This window comes from Polyodon spathula, chromosome 2 (genome assembly GCF_017654505.1).
Source record: "Polyodon spathula isolate WHYD16114869_AA chromosome 2, ASM1765450v1, whole genome shotgun sequence".
Taxonomy (NCBI): domain Eukaryota; kingdom Metazoa; phylum Chordata; class Actinopteri; order Acipenseriformes; family Polyodontidae; genus Polyodon; species Polyodon spathula.
This window is the reverse complement of record NC_054535.1, coordinates 44268715-44296225: the sequence shown is the minus strand read 5'-3', so window position 1 is coordinate 44296225 and position 27511 is coordinate 44268715. Positions and strand designations below refer to the sequence as shown.

The window sequence follows — 27511 nt, the reverse complement described above, 5'->3', positions numbered from 1 at the left end:
GATTTTGTATGAACAGAGAAAGGGGTCAGACTTAATTCAGTAAATAATATTGCCATTTCTAGGAATAACTGTTATACTGAAGTAACTGAATTAGAAGTACATGTTATAAAATCATTTAAAGTTAAACTGTTACACAAAAAACAAAGTTCAGTACTAACTGACACTGTCAGAATATTGTAGTAATTGTATTGTGTTTTAAAGACTAAAACCAGCATAAATAATATTGCAGCAAACTATGAACAAGTTACAATGATTTGAACTAAGAAAACTGAACAAGTGTTAATGTTAGAAAAAAAGCTTGTCTAGGTGCCTTTGTCATTAGTGCACATACACGTGGAAGCCTGTAACCTTGAAAGAAGCAGGCATCTGGGGGAACTAAACATGGAGGCTAGGTATTGCAAATTAGCAAAAACAAAAGGGTAAACCTTTTTAGACAAAATAATATTTGAAAATAAAAAAACCTATTTGATTTTATTTGTTTGTGTTACTAAGCATAGAAGTTTTAAATAATAATAAAAAAAAGTATTCTGATCTAATAATAGTGACAAAACTCTGAAGAGAAGTAATGTTTTTAAGTATTTTGATCTAATAAGAAACGTGTTTTTGCTTGTTTAAGGCTCTACTGTAATACAAATAGATTCTAAAAGCAGGAGCGAGCATTTAATTTAATCAATTTAAGAATTAGTTCAGTTTCTTCAAAACTAAACAAAACATCTTTTAGATATTACAATATCCATTAAATTTAAAGAATATAAATGTTTAGTTTATATAAAGGTTTTACTGCAATAAAAAACAGGAACTGTTAGGTTGGAATATCAGACAAAGTGTAAAGTGTATTCAATAATTTTAACTTGGTGTGTGATTGTTGTGCATATTTACATTGTATATGTAGAGTTTGTCAATTATAGCTCATAATATAATTATTAACCATAATAAACACAATACCTCTGAAGTAACTTAACAAAATAGATGGTGAGTAAGCAGATTCAAGAAAATGCACAGAGTCCTTTTCTTCAGTCAATTGCCAGGTTTATTGAAATATGCAGGGAGTCTGGTCCCAGGAACAGGACAAACAGAATACTCATCATTACAATGTTTGCATGACATTAACTACCCTTCTGTATAGATGGTCCACCTCCCCTTTCTCTGACACTTAACCAATGGTCAAGGTACAACACATTATTCTGTTAATTTAGTGTGTGTGTGTGTGTGTGTGTGTGTGTAGTCTAGTGTGACAACCTCTGAACTCTCACTCCTGGAGAAAAAAGGTCCATAAATCTGCCCCTTTGATCCCAGTGGCATTATCTCTCTCGATCTCTCTGAGAACCTCTGGGTCCAACGCCAGTCCCTGGGAGCCTTTTAGCCCCTTTATGCTTTGCATTCCAAAGTCTTACAGCCTGGCCCCTTCTGGTCCACAGCATTGTTATCTTTTTAGCTTGCAGTCAATGCTGGGCAAGAAACTTGTAGACGCAAGGTCTCTATCAATTGTTAGCAGTATATGCAATTTGAACCAAACAGTCTGCTATCTGCAATATTAGTCTCTTTTCAGAAAAGAACACCAGTATAGCTCTGCCAGTCCACATGCGTAACAAACTCCTAATCAATTCTCGATCCATGTTTTCCAACAACCTCAATAAGAACTAGCGATTCTGCCTTAATTATCCCTAGATTCATGATGAAAAGAGATTAACAATTAATATTATGTATGTTTAAGTATTTCAAATCAATCATAAATGTGTATTTGTTATAAGACAAAAAGAAACCTACCAATCCAAATTATTTTTACATTGCATTATTATAAAGGAAGACGAATAAAGGTTAGGCTTCATAGTTAAAAACATATGTATAAAGAAGAAACAAAATAAAACATTCAAGGAAATGTAATGCATTGTTAAATGTTCATAATAAATACGTGATGTGCTCTTTGGTCATAGAGTTCTGCATTAGTGAAGCAGTCTTAATAGTTCATCATACATTGTTTGGTTGAGTCACACATTATTACATATATATGTGCCAGCTTCCGCATGGCTAAGTACGCATGTACAATGTACCAGCATCTAGGTGAATAGACGCACATTACAGTGGCTGTCAAAAGTATTCACCCCTCTTGGACTTTTCCACATTTTATTGTGTTATGGAATCAAATGGATTTAATTAGGAGTTTTTGCCACTGATCAACAGAAAGTCCATAATGTCAAATTGAAAAATAAAATCTACAAATTGTTTTAAATTAATTACAGATATAAAACAGAAAATAATTGATTGCATAAGTATTCACACCCTGAGTCAATATTTGGTAGAGGCACCTTTGGCAACTATTACAGTCATGAGTCTATTTGGATAAGTCTCTACCAGCTTTGCACATCTGGACTGCAATATTTGCCCATTCTTCTTTACAGAATTGCTCAAGCTTCGTCAAGTTGGATGGGGACCTTTGGTGAACAGCAATTTTCAACTCTTTCCACATATTCTCAATTGGATTGAGGTCCAGGCTTTGACTGGGCCACTCCAGGACACTGACCTTTTTGTTTTTAAGCCATGCCAGTCTGGCTTTGGCTCTATGTTTGGGGTCATTGTCCTGCTGGAAGATGAATCTTCTCCCAAGTCCCAGGTCTCTTGCAGACTTCAGGAGGTTTTCCTCCAGGATTTCTCTGTACTTTGCTGCATCCATTTTGCCCTCTATCTTCACAAGCTTTCCAGGCCCTGACGCAGAGAAGCATCCCCATAGCATGATGCTGCCACCACCATGCTTCACAGTAGGGATGGTGTTCTCAGGATGATGTGCCGTTTTAGGCTTGCACCAAACATAGCGTTTAGCGTTGAATTGAAAAAGCTCTATTTTGGTCTCATCAGACCATAGAATCTTCTTCCAGTTGGTCACAGAGTCTCCCACATGCCTTCTGGCAAACTATAGCTGAGATTTGATGTGAGTTTTTCGACAATGGCTTTCTTTTTGCCACTCTCCCATAAAGGCCAGTTTTGCGAAGCACCCAGGCTATTGTTACCGTATGCACAGTGTCTCCCAGCTCAGCCGTGGAAGACTGTAACTCCTTTAGAGTTGCCATAGGCCTCTTGGTGGCCTCTCTGACTTGTGCCCTTCTCGCCCGGATACTTCTAGACAGATTCACAATTGTGCCGTATTCTCTCCATTTCTTAATAATGGACTTTATTGTGCTCCAGGGGATATTCAGTGCCTTAGAAATGTTCTTATATCCTACCCGATTGGTGCTTTTGAAGAACCTTATTCCAGATTTGCTTTGAATGTTCCTTCGTCTTCATGATGTAGTTTTTGTTAGGAAATGTACTAACCAACTGTGGGACCTCCCAGAGACAGGTGTATTTAACCTGAAATTATGTGAAACACCTTAATTGCACACAGGTGGACTCCATTCAACTAATTTTGTGACTTCTAAAAACAATTGGTTGCACCAGAGCTTATTTAGGTGTGTCATAGCAAAGGGGGTGAATACATATGCAATCAATTACTTTCTGTTTTATATTTGTAATTAATTTACAACAATTTTTAGAATTTATTTTTCACTTTGACATTATGGACTTTTTTTGTGTTGATCAGTGGAAAAAACTCCTAATTAAATCAATTTTGATTCCATGTTGTAACACAATAAAATGTGGAAAAGTCCAAGGGGGGTGAATACTTTTGAGAGCCAGTGTATGTATTGTGACAATATCAGTGTCATAGCTTCAGTTCCTTTACTTGTAAACTCACAATATAAGTTTGATACTTATTCTGTTGGTGCAATGTTTGAACAAAGTCTTTTTAACACGGTCATTCTCTCTGTAGAAGTTAGCTGTGCAGCAGCGCAGTGCAGTATCTCTGTGAAGTCTGTACTGTAGGCAAAAGCTTTCGTTGTTCCGGAGTCAGCCCATCTTTTCCGGGACAGTTTTGAAGATTACATCATTGCCTACTTCATTGAAAAACTTCAGAGTTTGAGTTGAGAGCGATGAAATGTTTTGAAGAAAGAGCAAATCCAGCGAGAATCCAGAGAGAGCCCAGAGAGTAGAGAGACCAGCTGAGACAGTGAAAATCCTTGTTTTGAGTTTAAATAACACAATGTATAGGCATTCTCTTGTGCTGTAAACAAGTCTTTGTTGGTCCTTCCATTGGTTCACAGTATTTGATAGACAGTTGCGTGTCACACAAAAAGGGTGTGTTAGAAATGGAATGTATCCGCCTATTTTGTTATCAGAGGATTTTACATTTATCATTTAAACCTCCTATTCAATATAACTTTAGTTACATTCATTGGAGAAGCATATGAATTTCAGTTTCATTCTCTACAAAATTACGATTATAAGCATATAAAATCAAAGGATTATATTTAAAAATAATTTAGTTCATAAAATTAATTTAAAACACAAACACTTCAGATTTATTGGGAAACTTACTTAAAATAACTATTACACTTGTGTCCACAAGTTATATAATTTAAAAATGATTCTTAAAGCATTTTAACTTAACACAATAATGGAATAACTGCATCGTCACTATAGCTTGCTTGGTAAGTTTTATGACAATGTAGGAGATTAAACAATCAGATAGCATTTGGAAGGCGAGATTAAAGAGTTAACAGTTTATCGCCTGTTCCTTATCTTATCAGCTTTGAAGTAACAACCCATTCCTTACAGCATGACACACAGACAAGAGTATGTCTTTTTCCAATGTTGTTTTGGATTATGTGAGAATATGCTGTGTTCCAAGAAGCTTGAAATTTGCATCAATATAGATTATGCATATATTCTTTTACTAGACAAGGAGTGCTTATCGCACGCACAGCCATTGTAGCTGGTCAACTGTGAGCTTGCCTCACACACTGAATGCATGCCTGCCACAGGGCTTCACTAGGTCCTAAACCTTGCTAGGTACATGCAGGGATTTCGGTAACTACAGACCCTACATGTCTTTTGCAGAAATTAAAGGTTTGCTGGCATAAAGGGGTTTAATAGTAGTTTTTAGCAAAATGTGGGAGAAAATCTGTCCCGTAAGAAGTGTCCGAAACACGAGTGTCCCACCAAATAAGGGAGTTGTCAGGTCTGCATTAATTCAAATTAACAAGTAGTATGAAACACGGCGCCCCTGATTTAGTAAAAGGATAACAGACAGATCTCGGAATAATATACGACAAGGTTAACTACAGTGTTCATTCATGTGTCATTGCAATTCCATCAAAGCAAAAACACTTATCAATTTTGCAAAGTATTTATATATATATATATAAAAAAAAAATAAATAAATATAGTACTGTTTAATTTTACGTTTTTTTTTATTTTTTTTTATAAACACATTCAAATGGGAAGCACTAGCAGAATTTCAGCTGTGTGTATACATACCAGTGCTTTTGCAGGATAATCTGAGTGACACAAACTCTTCTCTTAGTGCAGGTGTGGCCTTCCATCTTCTCAGAAACAAGATCTGCTGAGATATAAGCACAGAGAGGCAACATGTCAGAGAAGCCAACTAGAATTGCCATTGTGAACCATGACAAGTGCAAGCCCAAGAAATGCAGGCAAGAATGCAAGAAGAGCTGTCCAGTGGTCCGAATGGGTAAGAAATGTAGCTCTGTAATACAGGTGATTTATTATGATACTGACTCATGCCATTTTTCTTTGCCCTTGGGATCATCAGTTACACGGTCACAGTATAAACTGCATCACTTGCAAGTCCAAATGTGATCTTCAGATCTTTGATCTTTCAGACTTTAATATATTTTTGATGGACGACACCTTCCTATGTGAGAGAACTACTTATATGTAGGGGTCTACCTAAATCGCTATTTCGAGGAAATCGGGAAATTGAGGGGTCACCGCGAAATTCACCTCTTTTAGGGGCCGATGCATACTGGACAAGTGCAGAGAGAAAAAAAAGAAACCTTGTTCAAATGAACTCCTGCACAACGCAAACTATGTATCTTCCTTCTGTAGATAGTCTTTTTTTTTTTTATTCTTTCGCCGTCCTGTGTGCATTGCACTTAGGCAAAAAAAAAAAAAATCCTTGGACAAAGAATTTTATATTTCGGTGATTGACCGTGTCAAGGTATTTCCCAGAGAAACGGTACACGCAGATGGCGGTTATTGTTTTGCACATCTTGTAATGTATCTTTGGAGAAAGGACGATCAATCGCTATTTAGCTTCAGAATCGCACATTAAACGAAGGCTACTACAGAGGCTGCTGAACAGAACGTAAAATAAATTAGAAAGTCAGCGCAGACAAAAAGTATTCCTGTCGGTTGTGGCCAAGTTAAATCAGTTCTGCAGGTAGGATCCAGTACAGCCACCTTGTTTCAAACAACCTGCTGCTTACTTTTTAAATACAGTTAGAGTTTTAGACCCGAATAGGTCCGTTTTCTTTGTTTTGATTCGGTACTGATAAAATAAATTATTGGATGGGACAAATAACATGCAACGAACGTGCTGCATATATTGCCTTTATTAAAGCATGTCAGATGCCCTTGGGTAACCCGAGTTTTGGGACGTTTTCTAATCTATCTGTATAACTTGGCAAAGCTTTGCCTTACACTTCCAACCAATTCAGTAGATGCAGAGCATGCAGTCTCAATGTATGGGCAAGGCCACACCAGACAGAGAATGTCGGCAGCAACTGCTAGGGGATGTTGCATGCTTGCCTTTAACAAATGACAGCACTCTGTTTTAGTAAGGAAGCAAATACTATTTTTTGGCTTTATTGTTCTGAAATACTGTCTACTTAGGTTTATTTCATTTTTAAACAGGTCAGCAAAATCATAATTTTATTCCATAACCTACCAGCGAAAAATACGTAAATTTACCGTGATTTAAGTACACTCATGTGAAATAAGTAAATACAAAAATCATACAGTGCTCTTCACTTGGGATGATGAGGTGATTTTCACACTGTTTATATCCTTGGCACTGTTTTCAAAATAAGCAAAAAATGAACACTATCAAAAGTTATGTGAGAAGGGTGCAATTGGAGCCAAATCTTTTGACCACGCCAAGTTTAAGCTGAAGCCCAGAGAGTGACTCGACAAGTTCATGCTGGTTTATTAACTTCATATGGGATTTTGACCTGTTTTGTTAATTATCCAACTAATGAAAGCAGAAATTAATTGATTATTCATGTGATGAAAAATGAGTACAGTACTAGGTTCAGTAAAAAGTTGAATGTAGGTCACATTGACATACTTTTTCATGTTACAGATACCTGATATGTGGTCTTTTTTATGAACTTTTGCTTGGGTTTTTGCAGGGAATATGAATGTTGCTTTTTTTGTTTTTGCAGGTAAACTGTGTATAGAAGTCACGCCCCAGAGCAAAATTGTGTGGATTTCAGAATCCCTTTGCATCGGTTGTGGTATCTGCATTAAGGTAGCCAGAATATTAAGTTTGCTCAAAGTCTTTTTTTTTTTTTTTTTTTTTACAGTTGGCATGTCTTAATGAAATATATTTTTTGTCTGGTTTCAGAGACCCTGATTAGCACTAGTTTTGGACTAACTAAAGTTAATTCAGGGAAGGTAGTCCAAAATGAATCCTAATCTGAAACCAGTCCGTAATGTAATAACAAATACAATGTGCCAGTTACTTCTCAGACAGTTGTCATCTGCTGCATAGAATCAGCATCACAATATCAGAAACATTTTTAAATTGCAGCATTTGCAAAAGAAACAAAAGGATTAAAAAAAAAAAAAAATGACAGGATGTCTCACTAAAAAGGTGTGTGTTGTAAAATTTGCCAAAACATTAACGGTTTGAAGATGCTTTCTGTAAATACTTCTTATTCGGCTTTTCAGAAATGCCCTTTTGGAGCTCTGTCCATTGTTAACCTGCCAAGCAACCTTGAGAAAGAGACAACCCACAGATACTGTGCCAACGCCTTCAAACTTCACAGGTATGCACACACTACTCCCACATTTAACCTTAACCCTTTCCAGTCTGATGACGGACCCTGTCCGACATGATCAAAAAGATGTCAAGCACAGGTCTCTTGTTGTTTTTTCTCTGGAAAAAGACAAGAAGATTTCAATGGCCGAGTGAGATCGATAGGAGCCGAGAGAATTCAAGAAAAAGTGTGTCTGAGCAATACAGATAGCCCCTACACCACAGAGATAACGCAGACATAAACAAACAAGACAGCTGCTTCCACATCCAGCGCTCAAAGAACATCACGGACATTTGCCAAACTTTTTGGGATGTTATAGTAATAAATTTTAATGACCTGGATCGCATTATTGAGGAGTTTGGTGATAAATCGTGTGATCAAAAAATATGTAAACAGCATGTGTGAAAATAAATTGGACCTGGTGCTCCTGACAAGAATAAATGGTCCGCTAAGTTAAAGCTTTTGATTCACAGTAAAAGAAGCCTCTCTGAAGGAACAAAAAAGCTGAAACTGACACTGCTCCCACTGTATAACACTGCCCTTTATACCACAGAACCAGTTATAAGGTGGTTATGATTTTCCCTAATAATGCCATTCCACTAGCACTTTCATTTTTGTTATAAGGCAGAATATATATAGTACGGTCTGATCACTTTGGCTCCATAATGCAGTCAGTGCCGCTTTATCAGGACGCTTCGGGAGAAGTAAAAATATCCAGAATAAGTAACTGACCCATATTATTTTTACATGAAATCACGTACTCGCTGCTCTGCTACGCTAACCTGTCTTGCTCTGAATATCGATCTCTGTTATTCATTTGAAAATACTGTGTCCCAATTAAATGAAGTGACTCCCAGGGTTCTCCCCAGAAATTCTGTACAGCCGGGCAGCAGAATATTTTAGCCAGGAGCACTTTTAACATTTTTTAATGTTCTACTTTTTTTTTAATGCAGGTGTTCATTTTAACCATTTTTTTTTTTTTTAACACAACAGTGCTCGCACACGTTTGGTCACCATCATAACTATTGCATGAAACTGCAGTGTAATAATCCAGCACCTCTGCACTTAAGCATTTGTATGTCAGCTGACAACAGCTGCTATCCCATAACGCCTTTCTTCATAGGTATACAGAATCTATAAATGAACCCCCAATATCTCTCACAAGCACCTGGGTACATATTGTTACGACAGCACAACAAAAGGAATGTCTTTTATAATTTTTTGGTGCATATGTATAGCTTTTATGTACTATGTATCACCTTACAGTACAATAATATGACAAAAAATGGACAATGATAATACCTGAAAACAATCTTAATATTTTTAATAAAGTAGCCGGCACAAATACTGTAATAGGTAGTGGATTGTGACAATCACCGGCCTGTTTTTTGACCCCCTGCATTCATTGTCACTATTTTTGCTTTGAAAATAGTTGGTTATTTTTTAAGCAGTCATTTTTAACATTTTTGCCTCTTGAAGTGCTTAACACAGAAAAACCTGTCAACTCTGTGATTGGTTAAATGTGTGTCAAGTTGTAACACAGATATCATGTGGTTCCAAGATTATTTTTTTTTCACAGAGCAACGCGCAACTGATCTATTCTGCTAGAAGCGCAATCAATCCTTATTGTTAAAGGCACAGTAGCATCTCCAAGATGGGCGGATCGGGTTTTTTCAGCCGGGTGGCGACAGCCATTCTGCTGGGCGGCCCACCAAGCTGAAAAGGCCTGGGGAGAACCCTGACTCCCTAATTTAAATTACATAAATAGCATTGGGAAGAACAATCTCCCCAGAGTTGTATCCCATTTAAGGAGAAATCCCGATTTATCAGTATTCTGATTAGGTGGTACCGACTGTATAGTGTAATGAAGAGGAAGCACTGTATCCAATCCGCAAAAGATGCATACATTCTGTTTTCCTGTCTTGTATTGTGTCTCAGGTTGCCTATTCCTCGGCCGGGTGAGGTTTTGGGATTGGTTGGCACCAACGGTATCGGGAAGTCAACCGCTCTGAAAATCTTAGCAGGAAAGCAGAAGCCAAACCTGGGAAAGTTTGACGTGAGTTTTGATTGCATATATATATATACACACACACATTTTATTTTTTTTTTATTTTTTTTAGGGATGGGAATTTCGAATATTTTCCTATTCTAATATATTTTCATGTGTTTGGTTACCCAAACTCTAGTCCCTGTTTTTACTCTCCCAAGGCAAGTATGTATGTGTACTACAAGCAGACCGCAAAATAGTGTATGCCAGTAAAGTTTAAGTTTACTCTTTGGAGCAGCCAGTCGGGTTCACAAAGTGTACAAACACTATCCAAGACGAGATTTTTTTGTTCAGTACTTTATTTTCTTAGTCACAGTTGTTTCCTTTTGTTTATTTAATTAAAATTCAGTACCAGGATGCAGTTGAGCAGCAACGTTACAGTGCGTATCTCTTCCAATTCAAACTACGGTAGCATAATGCTGGGCAGCACAAAACAAAGTACCAAATAATAATTTTTGCTGAATTTAGACTCATATAGCAACCTAACAAGCAATAACATTCATAAAATAATCTAAATAGTGCAAATATTGTAACCTGGATAAAACAATAGAAAATACATTCCAACATTACAATAGTTTAACATTACTGCCAATTATAATCAGATTAATCTAGGTCAAGTTACTTTGTTTATTCAATAACGTGGAAATAATTAAAAACAAGGCTCAACCTGGTTGAACTTTTAATGGTCAGTGCAAATGTTGACATCACTATCCATTCACAGAAAGTCAACCGTAGATGTTTTACATTGAACTGCAGTCCAGAGTTGAAAAAAACTCCTTTCCAAGGGTCTTGCTATATAAAAAGACAAGAAAACCTTTCAATGGCTGAGTGAAACCGATGGGAAAAAAACAAAAAAGAAAAAGGGGGGGGGGGGGGGGGGGGCGTATCTGAGCAATACAGCTAGCCCCTGGGTTACAGAGATAACACTGACATAAAGAAACAAGATAGCTGCTTTTGCATCCAGCTCTCAAAGAACATCGCAGACGTTTGCCAAGCTATTTGCCAAGCATTTTTGTTATAGTAATAAAATAATGACTTGGGTCTCGTTATTGAGGAGTTTGGTGATAAAACGAGTGATCAGGAGATGATTTATCAGTATGCACGAGTATGAAGAGGTATGTGATAAATACAGCAAACAAAGGGTGGGGCTTGGCTGGAGATGCAGTGCCTTTTAAACATGTCTTTCTTTGAATAAAATTACTTTTAAACCACATGTGTAAAATAAACAGTGTGTGTGAAAATAAGTTGGACCTGACGTCCTTGATAAATGGACCGCAAAGGGTTAAGAATCTGTATAAATGGCCAATCGAAAAGACATTATTTTAATTAACACAAGAACAGCGAAATATATGACTACTCCCCTCTTGAGTGATGAAAATCGTCCTATTGCTATCGGCACGATTGAAGGCGGCCTGTCTGTGAGAGAAGTTGCCCGGAGAATGAGATGTTCTGCTTCAGCAATCAGCAGACTAGTTCAGAGAAACCAGGAAACCAGCTCTGTGAGGGACAGGCCACGTCCTGGAAGGCAGAGAGTTACCACACCGGCCCAGGACTGTTATGCTGACTGTTGCATTGTTCAAGCCAACCGGTGGGGCAACTGCGACCAGACAATCTTCGCCAGCTGGCTGCAGCTGCACAGGAAGAGTGGCGGAACATCCCACAGCAGTCTATCCAGAGACCGATCAGGTCTATGCGTCACCGCTACCAGGATTGTGTTAATGCTCAGGGAGGTCATACCCCATACTAACTTTGTAATGTTGTAATGTTTTCATTTTGGCAGTGTGTCACGTTTTTCTCTTTTTTTCTTTAGTGTTTGCCAATTGTTGTAGTTTTTTTTTTTTTTTTAAATCATTTTCTCCGTATTTATAATAGCCAGTTATTTTTACGCTCAGCTCGCCACTGTATACAGTGCCTATAGAAAGTCTACACCCCCTTGAACTTTTTTTCACATTTTGCGTGTCAATGCCTCAGAGTTTCATGCCTCTAAATAAGGATTTTTTTCCGCTTATCTGCACACCATACTCCACACTGTTAAGGGGAAAAGTTTTTATTGAGAACAAAATTATATATTAAAAATGCAAAACTGAAAGATCATAATTGGATAAGTGTCTTCAGAAGTGATGGTGGCGACCGCTGTCACCCCCCCCATCCCCCCCCACCCCACCCCCCCCCCGTCAATTATCATTCGTGGAAAACCTTGGCAGCAATTACAGCTGTGAGTCTGTTGGGATAGGTCTCTACCAACTTTGCACACCTAGATTTGGCAATATTTGACCATTCTTCTTTACAAAACTGTTCAAGCTCTGTCAAGTTCCTTGGGGAGCGTTGATGGACAGCAATCTTCGTCATGCCACAAATTTTTGATTGGATTTAGGTCGGGGCTCTGACTGGGCCACTCAAGGACATTTACCTTTTTGTTCCTTAGCCACACCAGTGTAGCTTTGGCTATGTGCTTTGGGTCGTTTTCATGCTGAAAGGTGAACTTCTGTCCCAGTTTCAGCTTTCTTGCAGAGGGCAGCAGGTTTTCCTCAGGCACTTCTCTGTACTTTGCTTCATTCATTTTCCCTTCTATCCTGACAAGTGCCCCAGTCTGTGCTGATGAGAAACATCCCCATAACACCATGCTTCACAGTAGGGATGGTGTTCTTTGGGTGATGCGCTGTGTTGCTTTTGCGCCAAACATAACACTTTGCATTTAGGCCAAAAAGTTCCAATTTAGTTTCGTCAGAACAAAACTTTTTGACACGTAGCTACAGAATCTCCTGAGTGTTTTTATGCATACTTCAAATGGGATTCAAGGTGGGCTTTCTCCTTACCACCCTACCATACAGGCCAGATTTGTGCAGTGCTTAGGATATTGTTGTCACATGCACACTTTGACCAGTCTTGGCCATTCAAGCCTGTAGCTCTTGCAAAGTTGCCATTGGCCTCTTGGTAGTCTCTCTGATCAGTCTCCTTCTCGCTCGGTCATCCAGTTTGGAGGGACGGCCTGATCTAGGCAGGGTCTTGGTGGTGCCATACACCTTCCAATTCTTAATAATCGTCTTGACCTTGCTCCAAGGGATATTCAAGGCCTTTGATATTTTTTTATACCCATCCCCTGATCTGTGCCTTTCAACAATTTTGTCCCGGAGTTCTTTTGAAAGTGCCTTGGTGCTCATGGTTGAGTCTTTGCTTTGAAATGCACTACCCAGCAGAGGGAACCTACAGGAACTGATGAATTTATCCTGAAATCATGTGAATCGCTACAATTTAACACAGGTGGAGGCCAGTTAACTTGGTGTGTGATTTTGAAGGTGATTGATTACACCTCAGCTAATTTAGGTTGCTATTACAAGGGGGTGGACACTTATCCTACCAAGCTATTTCAGTTTTTATTTTTAATTAATTTTCTACAAATTTCTAGAATATTTTTTTCACTTGGAAGTTGTGGTGTAGGATGTGTAGATAAATGAAAAAAATATATATTTTGATGCATTTTAATTCCAGGCTATAAGGCAACAACAGTTGAACATTTTGAAAGGGAGTATAGACTTTCTGTAGGCAGTGTATGAATGTATGTATGTTTGTGTGTTTGTATATATATGTGTATGTGTGTGTGTGTGTGTATGTGTATATATATATATATATATATATATATATATATATATATATATATATATATATATATATAGTCAGTAAATATAATATCATTTATATGAAAGCAATATACAAGCAATGTTCAAGGAAATTGAAAATTGTCTCTAAATTTTAGATTCCTCAAAATAGCCACCCTTTGCCTTAATAACAGCCTCACAAACATGAGGCATTCGGTTAACAAGTTTCAGCAGGAAATCACCCGACATGTCTTCTGCAGGAATTCCCAGAGATGTAGGGCACTCGGGGGTAGCTTTGCTTTGACTCTTCTGTCCAGTTCATCCCATACAACTTCTATGGGATTGAGGTCTGGAGACTGGGCAGACCAGGTCATTTAGATTGAGTTGTCCTTCACTTTCCGTCTTCACCAGATAGTTCTTGCACAACTTTGAGGTGTGTTTTGGGTCAAGAATGAAGGACTGCCCAACTAGCCATAATCCTGATGGAATGGCATGCCTCTGAAGTATGCTATGATAGCCATGCTTGTTGAGCTTCCAACTCTGATCACCAACTCTGTCACCAGCAAAGCAACCCCAGACCATGACACTGCCTCCTCCATGATTGACAGTGGGAACCACACATGCAGAACTCATGCGCTCACCCTCTCTGCATCTTACAAATACTCGGCGGTTGGACCCAGATATTTCAAATTTTGACCCATCGGTCCATAAGACCGACTTCCACTCCTCAGACGTCCAGTTTCTGTGTTTTTAATGGCCCAGGCAAGTCTCTTCCTCTTATTCTTCACTCTTAACAATGGTTTCTTTGCAGCAATTCTTCCAGTTAGGCCAGCTTCACGCAATCTCCTCTGAACAGTTGATGTTGAGCCATCTGTACTTCTAGTATTATTGAGCTGAGCTTGTATTTCAGGAGCAGTTAATCGCTGGTTTCGTGAACTTGTTCTCTGATTCTGAGGTCACCCTTGGCCTGCCTGACCTTGTTCGGTCCTCATGAGTACCAGTTTCTTCAAATCATTTGATGGTCTTGGCCACAGCAGTTACAGACACTTGCAAAGTTCTTGCGATTTTGTCTTAGATTGACCTTCATTTCTTAAAGGAATTACAGACTTTTTTCTTTGCTTAACCAAGAGTATTTTGCCATATTCTGCTCCCTTACATTCAGGAATGACAAACTTATGCCTATGCTACCTGTATTTATAGTAATCATGGACCCTCACCTGTTAACAGTAATTGGTGACAAAAGGTTAATTAGGTAACATTGCTAGTTAACTCAGAGAACATCTAACAAAAACACTTCTATACTTAGGCCAGTGTTCTAACACCGTGTTATACACATTTCAGACTTTTAACTGACTTGGGTTTCAGACTGAAATCCCCTTGCTTTGGGTGACCATTTCATTGAAATTGACGATTTACATTTTCTTTTAAAAATAAAACGTTTGAATGCAAGTCACTTACGATTATCAGCTTATATAAGTACACCTATCATATAATGAAAAGTGTTTATAGACAATTTATACAGATAAAGGCATAGATTATCATGAAAAACCTGGTTTCAAGCAGGTGGACTCAAACTTTTGACTGGTACTGTATATATATCCTTCCTAAAATGCCCTTTGATTACTGAGTACTGAAATTGTTGAACCTGAATGAATATTGTTGCCACTCGCTTTGATTCCCTTGCATTATGTTTCTGTGCCACAGCAAGGTCCTACTAGCATTTGAAAACACTGTCGAGACAGACACAACCAGCCTTTATTTTTTTTACATTTCATTTGTTGACTTATTTGTTTGCAGGCTCCTCCGGATTGGCAGGAAATCCTAACCTACTTCCGAGGTTCTGAGTTGCAGAACTACTTTACCAAGATCCTGGAAGATGACTTGAAAGCCATCGTCAAACCTCAGTATGTGGACCAGATCCCTAAGACAGTGAAGGTTAGTGCCTACATTCCATGAGTTTTGATGCAGCAAAGCTTCTTGCTATGGGCTTTACTTTCCCATTGATCTTGTTGATCTAATGACTTGACTGTGGAACAACAATCACCCCTACATAGAAAAAACAAAAAAGGTGGATGTGTGAAAGCCAGCTTCAGATGAAAATGGATTGCCTTTGTATGAAGTGAACCAAGGCAAATATCACTAACTACAGCAACAGAACAAATACAGTTGGACAACAAAGGCAGGTAGTAATGTGTCATTGTGTTGGCGGACATATTTGTTCAGTTGGATAACCTTTGAGAGAATATGAGATCTTATTTGTCAATTTATTAATTCATCAGGGGACTGTGGGATCCATCTTGAGCAGAAAAGATGACACCAAGACAGAGACTATTGTGTGTGAACAACTTGGTAAGTACTGTTAAACGAATGATAAAAAAAATAAAACATTTGGGGGTACTTAACATGTGACTGGTGTACATGATTTTCCAGGTAATACCCATTAACAAATTGATATGTGTTTATTAAGATGCAAAGAAACCTGTTGACATGACATTTGCAGAAAACAAACAATACTTTTTCCCACATTTGCTGTCTGCATATTATTGAGGGCCAATCACTAAAAAAGGGTGTTTCACCATTGATACCACTAATATTAAATTTGCTAATTATTACTAGGCTTGCTACTTTTTGATATGAATCTGTAAAGCTTGTTAAACATCGAATTCCCCAAAAATTAGAGTTCAACAGAAATACATTTATATAGGATAAATGTCGGTTAAACATTTTTTTTTATTTTCGTACCAAAAATAGCAATTTAGAAATCATCTCTAGTTTGTTTAGTTTTTATGCTTGCTGCCGGTCCCGTCTGTGTTCCACTCTGAATGGCTAGGGGTCGCTGTCAATCGTCTCAGTGATCTGTTAGGATAGTTTCTCAATCGTTTAAATGACTGTCAGTCATTAAAGCTCCTACTTTTGTAATTAGCGGGTTAAGGTGTAGGTAAGCTTTTGCTATAGGTATATGGTGACAGTTACTAGTTTGAGTTGAAAATGGGGCGGAAGAGGAAAACACAATGAGTACAGACATCTCCGCGGCTGTGTTGAAGAATAAGTGCAAGTTAGTTCTGTGCAACTAATGTTTTGTTTTGTGCATATTGGTTTTACTCGTAAATTTATGCTATAAAAGTCTGTGTAATACGCTTTTATATGCTGTGTTTTCTACAGTTTATTTGAGACAATTTTTTGTAGGATCTAAGGTATAGCTCCACCGTGACCAAATGTTATTTCAATTAGAATGTTGGTTTTGTTGCATGTTGAATATGATAAAGGGGCTTTGTTAAATGAGATGTTTCTCAATGGCATAAAGTCTGTTTTTTTTTTTTTTTTTTTTTTTAAGCATAAAGGTCGATTTTATGCATTCTCTGCTTGAAGTGAAAAATAAAAATTTGAAAAAAGGCAAATTATTTCTAAAATAAACATTGATATTAAACCTTTGCAGTCCTACATCGGACCAGGTCTGACATTACAATTTTCCCTTTCCAGTCCAATATCAGACATCATCAAAAAGACATAAAGCACAGGTGACCGAGCGAGACCGAAAAAAAAAGGGTGTATCTCATAAACCCATCCACTACAGAGATAACACGGAATAACAAAGAAGATAGCTGCTTCTGCATTAAGCGCTCAAAGAATATCACGGACATTTGCAGTGCTTTTTGGAGACGTTATAGTAATATAATAATGACTTGGATCACATTATTTAGGAGTTTGATGATAAAACCAGTGATCAGGAGAGGATTTATCAGTATGCACATCTGTAAAGAGGTATGTGAAAAATACAGCGAACAAGGAGTGGGGCTTGGCTGTAGATACAGTACTCTGTGTCCTTCTGCAATTCAATGCCTTTTAAACCTGTTTTACTCTGAAAAAAGTATATTTTAAATGGCTCATGTAAAATAAACAGTGCGTGTGATAATAAATTGGACCTGACGTGCCTGACAAGCGCTTAATAAATGGACTGCAAAAGGTTAATTGTCGATTTGGCAAAAAAAAAAAAAAAAAAGCAAGCCTAGTTATTGCCATTGGGTTTCATTTGTCAGAGGTTCAGCCAACCACTAGAGGAAGGCATTTGCTGTGTTTTTACGGTGAGTGCCTGTGTAGAGGGCATTAGTGGCATGAAGTGATCCATATATTTATGAGCTTTCCCACTGGGGATAAATTAATTGCAAAAACACTCTGTTACCACCAATACGCAATACAGACTGATGCAATATTCTTTTATTTTTTTTTGAAGACCTGACTCATTTAAGGGACAGGAATGTGGAGGACCTGTCAGGAGGAGAGCTGCAGCGGTTTGCCTGCGCTGTGGTGTGCATTCAGAGAGCAGACATGTGAGTTATTTTAGTTCTGTAATATTGGAAGGCCAGAGAAGCACTCAGTAGACACATTCCAATAGCCACTCCAAAAATAATTCTAGTACAGAAGCTTTGTGCATCTTTATTTCAAGTTCCTAGACGGACCTCTAGGGATATCTGGCTTGGCTTCTGTATACCTTTTGCTTAACCCTTCTGCTAAGACACAGCTAGAAATCATTCTTATTTGAACGATGATGTAATGGTGACGTTGGATGCCCATTTTAAGACGTTCAGGGATGATTTTATATACTTTCAAAATGAAAGTAAAATTAAATAGATAGAAAGCTAGATGAGTGAGGTTGTGTTTTGTTTTTTTGTTATTTTTTTTAAACTAGTGAAATATTCATAGGATCACAGATCACTCTCCAATCAAAATGCATTTCACTAAAGCCCCAGGTCAATAGAAATACCTTTTATTAAGAGGTGCTGCCTTTCAGTATCTTAGGTTTTAGGTTTTGATTACTGTATATACAGTATCCACCACTTACACCGTACAGGGTTGTTTCGGGCAGATGTTTGTCAGACAAATAGCGTTTGCCATTCCCATTGATTTCAATAACAAAGGCGTCGTTTATATCATGTTAAGCACACCATGTGTTTTGTGCAAACTCAGCTGTTTGGATCTCGTTATGTGTCATTCACATAGATGTAAATACAAACGCACTGCTTATACTGTAGTACTTGCTGTTACTAATCCACCAATCAGATGCTTTCACCTCGTTACCTTGCTGTTCACATAGATTTCAATACAAAAGGCAGAACTTTACTGTAGTAAAAGCTTGACATCGATGAATTAGCTGTTTGCAGCTCGTTACTGAGCGATTACCCCTGTACTGTACCTTGGTTATTTAATCCCAGTACGCAGTGTCGGGTTTACAGTTTGAAAAAAACAGCAATGACTGCAACAGCAAGCGTGGCTGGAAAGAGAAAAACGATGAGCATCAGCAAAGAAATTCTGTGTAAATGCTGTGCGCTTGCTAAAGCATGCTTGGAACTCTGTCAGTCACCAAGCAATGCAATTTTGCTTCAAAAAAAAAGCTGAGGTTTCTGCAGTTGAGGAGGAGAGTGCTGACAGAAATACAACCGAAACTGAAATTCTGACAATACCAGTGGAGATGTCAAGAAGAATTCTCAGCTGTGTCACCTTGGCGACCAGGACGCTCTGCCTGAAACAGACACCGATGACGTAAGCGTGCGTGCTGCGCTTGTAACACCACGGCGTGCTATGGAGCTGCATCTGGATAGTGAGCCGAATTAGGATATTTTTTTTAAAAGCCGAAAGTTTGCCGTCCGTACTACAAAAACAGACCGTCCAGGTGCATATCTCAGAGTTCTTTGCTGGAAACAATCTGCAGTAATATGGCCTGCCTGTACTGCACATTTCTGCACTTGCATTACTTTTTTGCACTTTGTATTACATTCATAGATTTTAATACATCTTTTCTATTGGTGTAATTAGAGTCTTAAGAAAGATTTTTACCGCATACATGCTTGTTTGTTTTGATTGCTGTACTGGGGATTGGGTAACATTTGGAATGTCAGGTTATTGTGTGGGAATTTATACTGTCCATCGGTGAATCCCGTTAACACAAACATGCCCATTCTAAGCAATGGCGACCGTACTATGATTTTAAAGCACAGCATTACTGGACAGCATGTGCTTTACATAACCAAGAATGCTGACTGAACCGAAAGAAACAACATTTTTTTTTACAGAAAGTGTTGATGAGTTGACAGATCTGTCTGATGACGAACGTCTTCACATTACACACCCATCAAACAATTTGGTGTAAAATGAAAACCAGACACGGTATTTATAAAATTCTTTCTGATCCTAGTTCCTGACAGTTGTGGCTACCACTGATATTGTTACAGTTTTTAGGTAGGATATCAATAAATTACACATTTTCTAAAGAGAAATTAATTCTTAAGTACATTTTTACATTAAAATTAGGTAATTGTAGGGTATATTTCATCATAGAGTGAAAACTTAATCTCCAGATTCTCAGCTGTTTATGAAGGTACGTAATGTCAGTCAGACCTCAAACAGGTGGAATGTTTACCTGATCGAAAGGGTTAAAAAAATAATTTTTATATATATATATATATATATATATATATATATATATATATATATATATATATATATATATATAGGGTTATAACCTACAATGTAAATTACCTGGAATGTATATATATATATATCACAGATTTTTTTTTTTTTTTTTTTTGGACCCTTGTCACACCCCACCTCACTAGTTTTCTCACTAACAGGTTAACAAAAAGACTAGTTTTTCTCACTAACAGGTTAACAACCTATACCGATTTGTACCTTCTTTAGAAAAATGTAACATCCATTTAACCCTTTGCGTTCCTATGTCGGACCCTGACCGACATCATCAAAAAGACGTCAAGCACAGGTCTCTAGTCGTTTTTTCTCCGGAAAAAGATGAAAAAACTTTTCAGTGACAGAGTGAGACCGATAGCAGCCGAGAGAAGCCGAAAAAAAAGGGGGGGCGGACACAAACAAAGAAGACAGCTGCTTCCGTATCCAGCACTCAAAGAATATCAGACATTTGCAGAGCTTTTTGAGATGTTATAGTAATAAAATAATGACTTGGATTGCACTATTGAGGAGTTTGGTGATAAAACGAGTGATCAGGAGAGGATTTATCAGTATGCACGTCTATGAAGAGGTATGTGAAAAACACAGCGAACAAGGGGTGGGGCTTGGCTGGAGATGCAGTACTGAGTGTTCTTTTGCTATGCAGTGCCTTTTAAACCTGTCTAACTCTGGGGGGGAAAAAAATACATTTTAAACAGCGCGTGTGGAAATAAATTGGACCTGACGCGCCTGACAAGCGCTGAATAAATGGACAGCTAAGGGTTAATTTATTACTAGGATTTCCTATGTAGGCCTTTTGAAATACATATGTATTTATGAACAATGTATTGTTTTTTCTTGCAGTTTCATGTTCGATGAGCCGTCCAGTTACCTGGATGTGAAGCAGCGTTTGAAAGCTGCCATCACCATACGGTCCTTGATTAGCCCAGACAGGTAGGTTTGTTAGATTTTAGTCTTTAATTAACAGGTGCACTGTCACCAGAGCTTTTTAAGTTATCTGGAGGGGCCATTAAAATTAAATCAAAGTGGTGTGTCGTGAAAAACAATATTTGCAGTACTAAGTTCTTTTCCTATTTTTTTTTTTTTTTTTCTCCCAAGATATATTATAGTAGTAGAGCATGACTTGAGTGTGTTGGACTACCTGTCTGACTTCATCTGCTGTCTGTATGGAGTGCCAAGCGCCTATGGAGTGGTCACCATGCCTTTCAGCGTTCGGGAAGGTAAGACATCTTTCCAGTTGTTGCAGTATTAGCTGTGATTTAATGGGTGGTTGTAAATAGAGGTCTACTTGACTCGCAGTAAATTTACCTATTTTTCATGGGTAGGTTGCGGAATAAAACTAGGATTTCGCGGACCTGTTTAAACATTAAATAAACCTAAGTAGACAGTATTTCATAACACTATAAAGCATAAAAATAGTGATACATGCTTCCTTAGTAAAACAGAGTGCAGTCATTTGTTAAAGGCAAGCATGCAGCATCCCCCTGCAGTTGATTTGCCCATACATTGAGACTGCACGTTTTACTTAACTTCCAACCACTGAACTGGTTGGATGTTAAGGCAAAGCTTTGCCGAGTTACACAGCTGTGGAAATGAATTAGAAACAGCCTCAAAACTTGGTTACCCAAGGGCATCTGGCATACTTTTTAATAAAGGCAATGTATGCAGCACGTTCGTTGTCATGTTATTTGTCCCTTCCAGTAATTTATTTTGTTAGTACCGAGTCAAAACACAGAAAACATGCCTATTCAGGTGTAAAATTCCAACTGCGAAAAAGTAAGTAGCAGGTTGAAACGAGTGCTAGATAGTTGCAGTGCTGATTTAATTTGTAGACAGGAATACTTTTTGTCTGGGCTGACTTTCCAGTTTGTTTTCTGAAAGCTGTTTATTTTACGTTCTGTTCAGCAGCCTCTGTGTAGCCTTTTGTTTAATGTGTGATTCTGAAACTAAATAGCTATCGATCGTATTTTCTCCAAAGACACATTAAGATATGCAAAACAATTACCTCAATCTGCATGTACAGTTTCTTTGGGAAATGTCTTGAAATGATCATCAGCTGAAATATACAAAGAAAAATGTCGTCCATTTCTAATATTTTACCTCCAATGCTGAAAACTAGATTTTAGCAACCTAAATGCAGCACCAACTTTGTCCCACCCCCAACTGCACATTACAGGTCACAGAAAAGCAGTAAAGACACCCTGATAGGCTAATTAAAACTTTGTTGTCATTTGAATAGTAAACAAGAATGTTAACCGCTGTCGAGAATTTTTTTTGTAAATGTTATTTGACGTTTTTTTTGTTTGTTTTTTACTTAAGTGCAATGCACACAGGACAGCGAAGGAATAAAAAGGGCTATCTACAGAAGGGGGAGATATATAGTTTACGTCGCTTGCATTGTACAGTAGTTCACTTATACAAGTTTTTTGTTTTCTTTTCCTTCTCCGTACTTGTCCATATGCATTGCCCCCTAAAAGGGGTTAATTTCGCCATTTCCTCAAAATCGCGATTTAGGTAGACCCCTAGTTATACAGTCATTCAGGGACAAAAGTGCAGTGGGGTAGAGAAGTCTATTGAAACGTGGTAGACAGAGTTGAGCCATGGTAACGTAAGCTTCACTGTGACCTTGGAAGACAAGGATCTTGCAGGATTCTTAAATCCTGTCAATGTGATCTCAAAGCAACAGTGCCCTTGTTGGCATAATAAAGGCGTACAAGTCTTATTTGCTGTTCCCAGGTCAACATGTCTGTGCTGTGCACCAAGCTGCCTTTTATACAGACAGCTGCTGCAAGTTAATGCAACTTCATTTAAAGTAGGGAGACATATTGCCCCGCTAGGCTTAAGGGTAGCAGTGGAAGTTGTGAGAATATGCAGCTCATCATGTGGTAACTCTGCTTAACAGTTTTTTCAGCAATTTCAGTGCTCTGTGACATAACACTTTAACACCATTGTTGTATATTCTTCAAGTGCCCTTCTAACAGTTCAATGCTACATAGATGGTTGCTGAGCTATAAAACAAATTATTATTTTAAAATTAAATTTGTTTTAATCAAAGGGGCGTCACTTGTTCAAGATCATTTCTTATTTACATGTGGCTTTATTATGGACTTTACTACACAGTTGTGGTGGTGGTATTAGTAGAAGTGGTAAAAATGATTAGCAGTAATGATACAGGTAAACCATACATCTAACCAGTGGCTTTGTCTCCATGCTCCAGGTATCAATATCTTCCTGGATGGATATGTCCCGACAGAGAACCTGCGGTTTAGAGAAACCTCTCTGGTTTTCAAGGTGGCAGAGACAGCTAATGAGGAGGAGATCACGAAGATGTGCAGGTACCAGTACCCCCGGATGAAGAAGCAGATGGGGGACTTTGAACTGGAGATCATCGAAGGGGAGTTCACGGACTCGGAAATCATGGTCATGTTGGGGGAGAACGGTAAGCTCTGGTATTTACTGCCTCATCGGACAAATACAATCCTGAAGCGAAAAAAACTAACCAAACAAAATGCTAAGTTTTGTCAATCTAGCCCTAGCATATGAACTTGTTGGCATTGACTAGGTACTACATTAAAAAACATAATTTAAAAAAAAAAAGACTATTGTATTAATTCTCGTATTAAATCTTGGACTCAACTGTTTTTCAGGAACCGGTAAAACAACATTCATCAGAATGCTGGCTGGAAGACTTAAACCTGATGAAGGAGGTAGGTAGAATTATTTTTTTTTTTGGTGTTTGAGTATGGTTCTGGGATGTGCATTATTGTGCAATTTAACAGTGATTTAGCAGTACTCAAAAGAACTTTTATAAAGCTGGTTTCACAGACCCTGATTAGAACTAATCTTGGACTACATTACCTCCAATAACTTTAGGTAGTCCAAAGTTAATGTTTGTCAGGGCCTGTGAAACCAGCTGATACTATTCTGTAGCAGTCTTTCTCAATGTTTCAGAAATGCTTGTGGTTATATACAGTGGTTTGCAGATGTATTTTTTTTTTTTCACATTTTCTTGGCACCTGAGCATACTCCACGGGGCTTTCAAATTAGACTTTAAATTTTAAATTAGTCCAAAATTAATGTTTATCAAAATAAGTAAGATTTACAGAGAAAAACAGATTAATCTCAGTTGCAAAAGTATTCAACCCCTTTGCTACTGCAGCCCTAAATCAGTTCAGGTGCAATTGATTTGTTTGAAAGGTCACAGAATCAGTGATATGGTTTCAGCCCGTGTGTACTCAAAGTGGTTTAACTCAGGTATATAAAGACTTTCAAGCTGCAACTCACATAGTGATCCAACAAAGCTACCATGAAGACCTAGGAGCTTTCGAAACAAGTCAGAGATAAAGTGGTAGAGAGGCACAGAGCAGGAGAAGGGTACAAGAACATTTCAAAGGCGCTGATTATCCCTCTCAGCACAGTGAAGTCCATCATTAAGAAGTGGAAGATGCATCATACCACCCAGACACTACCCAGATCAGGTCGCCCTCCCAAACTGAGCAGCCGGGCAAGCAGGAAACTTGTTCAGGATGTGACTCTGAAGCCAACAATGACCTTGAGAGATCTGCAAAGTTCTGTGTCTGAGATGGGAGTCAGTGTTCACACATCAACGATAAACCAGTCCCTACATAAAGCTGGCCTGTATGGACGGGTGGCAAGAAAGAAGCCATTACTCAAAAAGCCTCATCTTAAAGCACGTATGGAGTTTGCGAAAAAATCATGTAGATGATACTGCAGACATGTGGAAAAAGGTTTTGTGGTCAGACAAGACAAAAATTGAACTTTTTGGTCTAAATTCCAAGCGTTACGTCTGGCGCAAGCCCAACACCCAGTCAACACCATCACAACTGTCAAGCACAGTGGTGGCAGCATCATATTATGGGGATGCTTCTCTTCAGCAGAAACTGGGAAGCTTGTCAGGATAGAGGGGAGAATGGATGGTGCAAAGTACAGGCGAATCCTTGAGGAAAACCTGTTTGAGTCGGTCAGCCAAGACTCTGACTTTGGGGAGGAAATTCACATTTCAGCAGGACAATAACCCGAAGCACAAAGCCAAAGCCACTCTGGAATGGTTGAACCAAGAAGAGAATTAATGTTCTTGAGTGGTCGAGTCAAAGTCCTGACTTGAATCCAATTGAAAAATGTATGGCGAGACTTGAAGATTGCAGTCCATCAACGATCCCCAACAAATTTATCAGAACTGGAGCAATATTCCTGTGAAGAATGGGCAAATATTTCACCATCCAACTGTGCAAAGCTAGTAGAGACCTATCCAAAAAGACTCATAGCAGTAATTGCTGCAAAAGGTGCTTCTACCAAGTACTGACTTAAGGGGCTGAATACTTATGCAACCTGTAAATTTCATTTTGTAAATTTTTTGCTGACATTTAACTTCCTCCTCATATAACAGTGTTCAGTTTAACCACTACAGCTTTGAATAAAAAAGTTTGTCTGAAAAACTGCATAGATTATTTGTAATTCAACAAAATGTGACATTATTGGTAGGGGGTGAATACTTCTGCAAACCACTGTATGGCCAATACACTCATAGTGTTAAATACTTAAGTTAATTAAGTTTTTCTCTTAGGAACAACTAGCCTGAATTTAATACAATTTTGTATTGTTTGTTAAAAGAAGTTACTTCACATATTGTTAATATAGGTAACTGACTTATTCTCATTGCTGGTGATTTGTGATTTTGAGGGCCATTATCTTGTGAACTGCTGGTCTGTTTTTGCTGGAACTATGCTTGGGCATTGGTTATGAACTGTTAGTAATTGTGGGGATAGAAATAACTACAACTGCATAGACGTCAGAGCCACTGTTTGTTTTATTGAGCCACACAGCAGAGGTTTAAGCTGCAGCTTAAAGCTGCTATGGAGTCTCATCCCTGATTTTTGTCTTGCATACCTTGCTTATCTCTCTTTTATCGTACAGGGGAAGTACCAGTTCTGAATGTGAGCTACAAACCACAGAAGATCAGCCCCAAGTTTAAAGTAAGAAGTGCATTTTCAGTGTAACCAAACACTTAATACTTCAGCTTTAATCAACAGAATTGTTCATGAATTGCTTGTGGTCTTTCTTTGTAGGGAAGTGTCCGCCAGCTGCTTCATGAGAAGATCAGAGATGCGTACACTCATCCGCAGTTTGTAACTGATGTCATGAAACCCTTGCAGATAGAAAACGTTATTGATCAAGATGTAAGTTTATAATGTGTGTTTAATTCTACACTGGAGTCATCATTGATTACCTGTGCCAGTGTGACCTAGATTTGTGATGCACGACAGACTGTAAACTTAACTCAAACTTTGATAGCTCAAAGTCAGATAATTCTGATTTACTTATATTCCTTACCTGTTAAAACCATTCTCGCTAACCAATATCGTGAACTTTTTACCATCCTTTTTTTGCACCCTCAGCCTAACAACTATGTTCTGGAACCAGTGTGATTCTGGCACTTTGTTAGAAAGTTTTACAAAGTTTGTGCTCTATCTAGACATAGCAGCAAAATAGTCTAAGTTTTTTTTTTTTTAAAACAGGTATTTAATGAAATTGAACAAATATTTAAATATTTTAAATCTCTTTTCTGTTTTTGCAGGTCCAGAATCTATCTGGAGGTGAATTGCAGCGTGTAGCTCTGGCCCTTTGTTTAGGAAAGCCGGCAGACGTCTACCTGATTGATGAGCCCTCAGCATACTTGGACTCAGAGCAGCGTCTCATAGCTGCCAGAGTCATCAAGCGGTAAGTGCTGTGAACAGCATTTTTTGCTTTGTTTTTTATATCTTTGGTTTGTGCTAGATCACTGACAGGGCATTTTGAGTGACATCTCAATTTATACTTTTTCTTCCTGTTCTCTTAGTTTCATCCTCCATGCGAAGAAAACTGCCTTTGTGGTAGAGCACGATTTTATAATGGCGACCTATCTGGCAGATCGTGTGATTGTGTTTGACGGTATTCCATCCAGGAGCACAGCTGCCAATATGTAAGGGACTGGGTGATTCACTACTGTACATGTTTTGACAGGAAAAAAAACAAGCATTTTGGAAGTAACCACAAACTCTAATTTCATACAGTGTATCAAAAACAAAATCCGAGAGGGAGAGAGAGGAGAGATTTTACATAAAACTCAATCAGATAACAAGCACCGAAAAATACAATTTAATAAAAACTAAAAAACAGAACCCCTATTTCTAATTGATTATTTTCTAATGTTGACTAATTTTCTAATGTTTTACTCTGTGCTTTGTAAATTACAGGCCACAGACACTACTCGCTGGAATGAACAAGTTCTTAGGACAGCTGGAGATCACCTTCAGGAGAGATCCAAACAACTTCAGACCAAGAATCAACAAGATGAATTCTATCAAGGTAAAATGCATTTTGGGGGTAACGTACTATAGAGCCCCACTGAATTAGAGCAACAAAGTAGCTAAGTAAATGTTCCGCTTATTCAGCATCCTACTAAGTGTGGGACCACTCGTGCTAGTTGTGGTGCTTGGGGATTGAATTTTTATCCCACT

The 27511-nt window shown here is 38.2% G+C and overlaps 1 protein-coding gene across 2 annotated transcripts in view; it reads left to right on the top strand.

Annotated features, from left to right (window-relative positions):
* The window catches only part of LOC121296973 (ATP-binding cassette sub-family E member 1), a 33570-nt gene that overhangs the window by 5194 nt on the left and 865 nt on the right, over nt 1-27511 (top strand). The window contains exons 2-17 of one of the 2 annotated variants that reach the window (XM_041222959.1): nt 5396-5563; nt 7278-7363; nt 7786-7883; nt 9813-9930; nt 15315-15452; nt 15797-15866; nt 17749-17845; nt 20838-20927; nt 21093-21214; nt 23212-23433; nt 23642-23701; nt 25929-25987; nt 26081-26191; nt 26590-26732; nt 26851-26973; nt 27248-27359. In XM_041222959.1, coding sequence (XP_041078893.1) covers nt 5461-5563; nt 7278-7363; nt 7786-7883; nt 9813-9930; nt 15315-15452; nt 15797-15866; nt 17749-17845; nt 20838-20927; nt 21093-21214; nt 23212-23433; nt 23642-23701; nt 25929-25987; nt 26081-26191; nt 26590-26732; nt 26851-26973; nt 27248-27359 — 1752 coding nt within the window. In that variant the 5' untranslated portion in view covers nt 5396-5460. The remainder of the gene's footprint in view (nt 1-5395; nt 5564-7277; nt 7364-7785; nt 7884-9812; nt 9931-15314; nt 15453-15796; nt 15867-17748; nt 17846-20837; nt 20928-21092; nt 21215-23211; nt 23434-23641; nt 23702-25928; nt 25988-26080; nt 26192-26589; nt 26733-26850; nt 26974-27247; nt 27360-27511) is intronic. The other variant, XM_041222965.1, reaches the window with a different exon arrangement.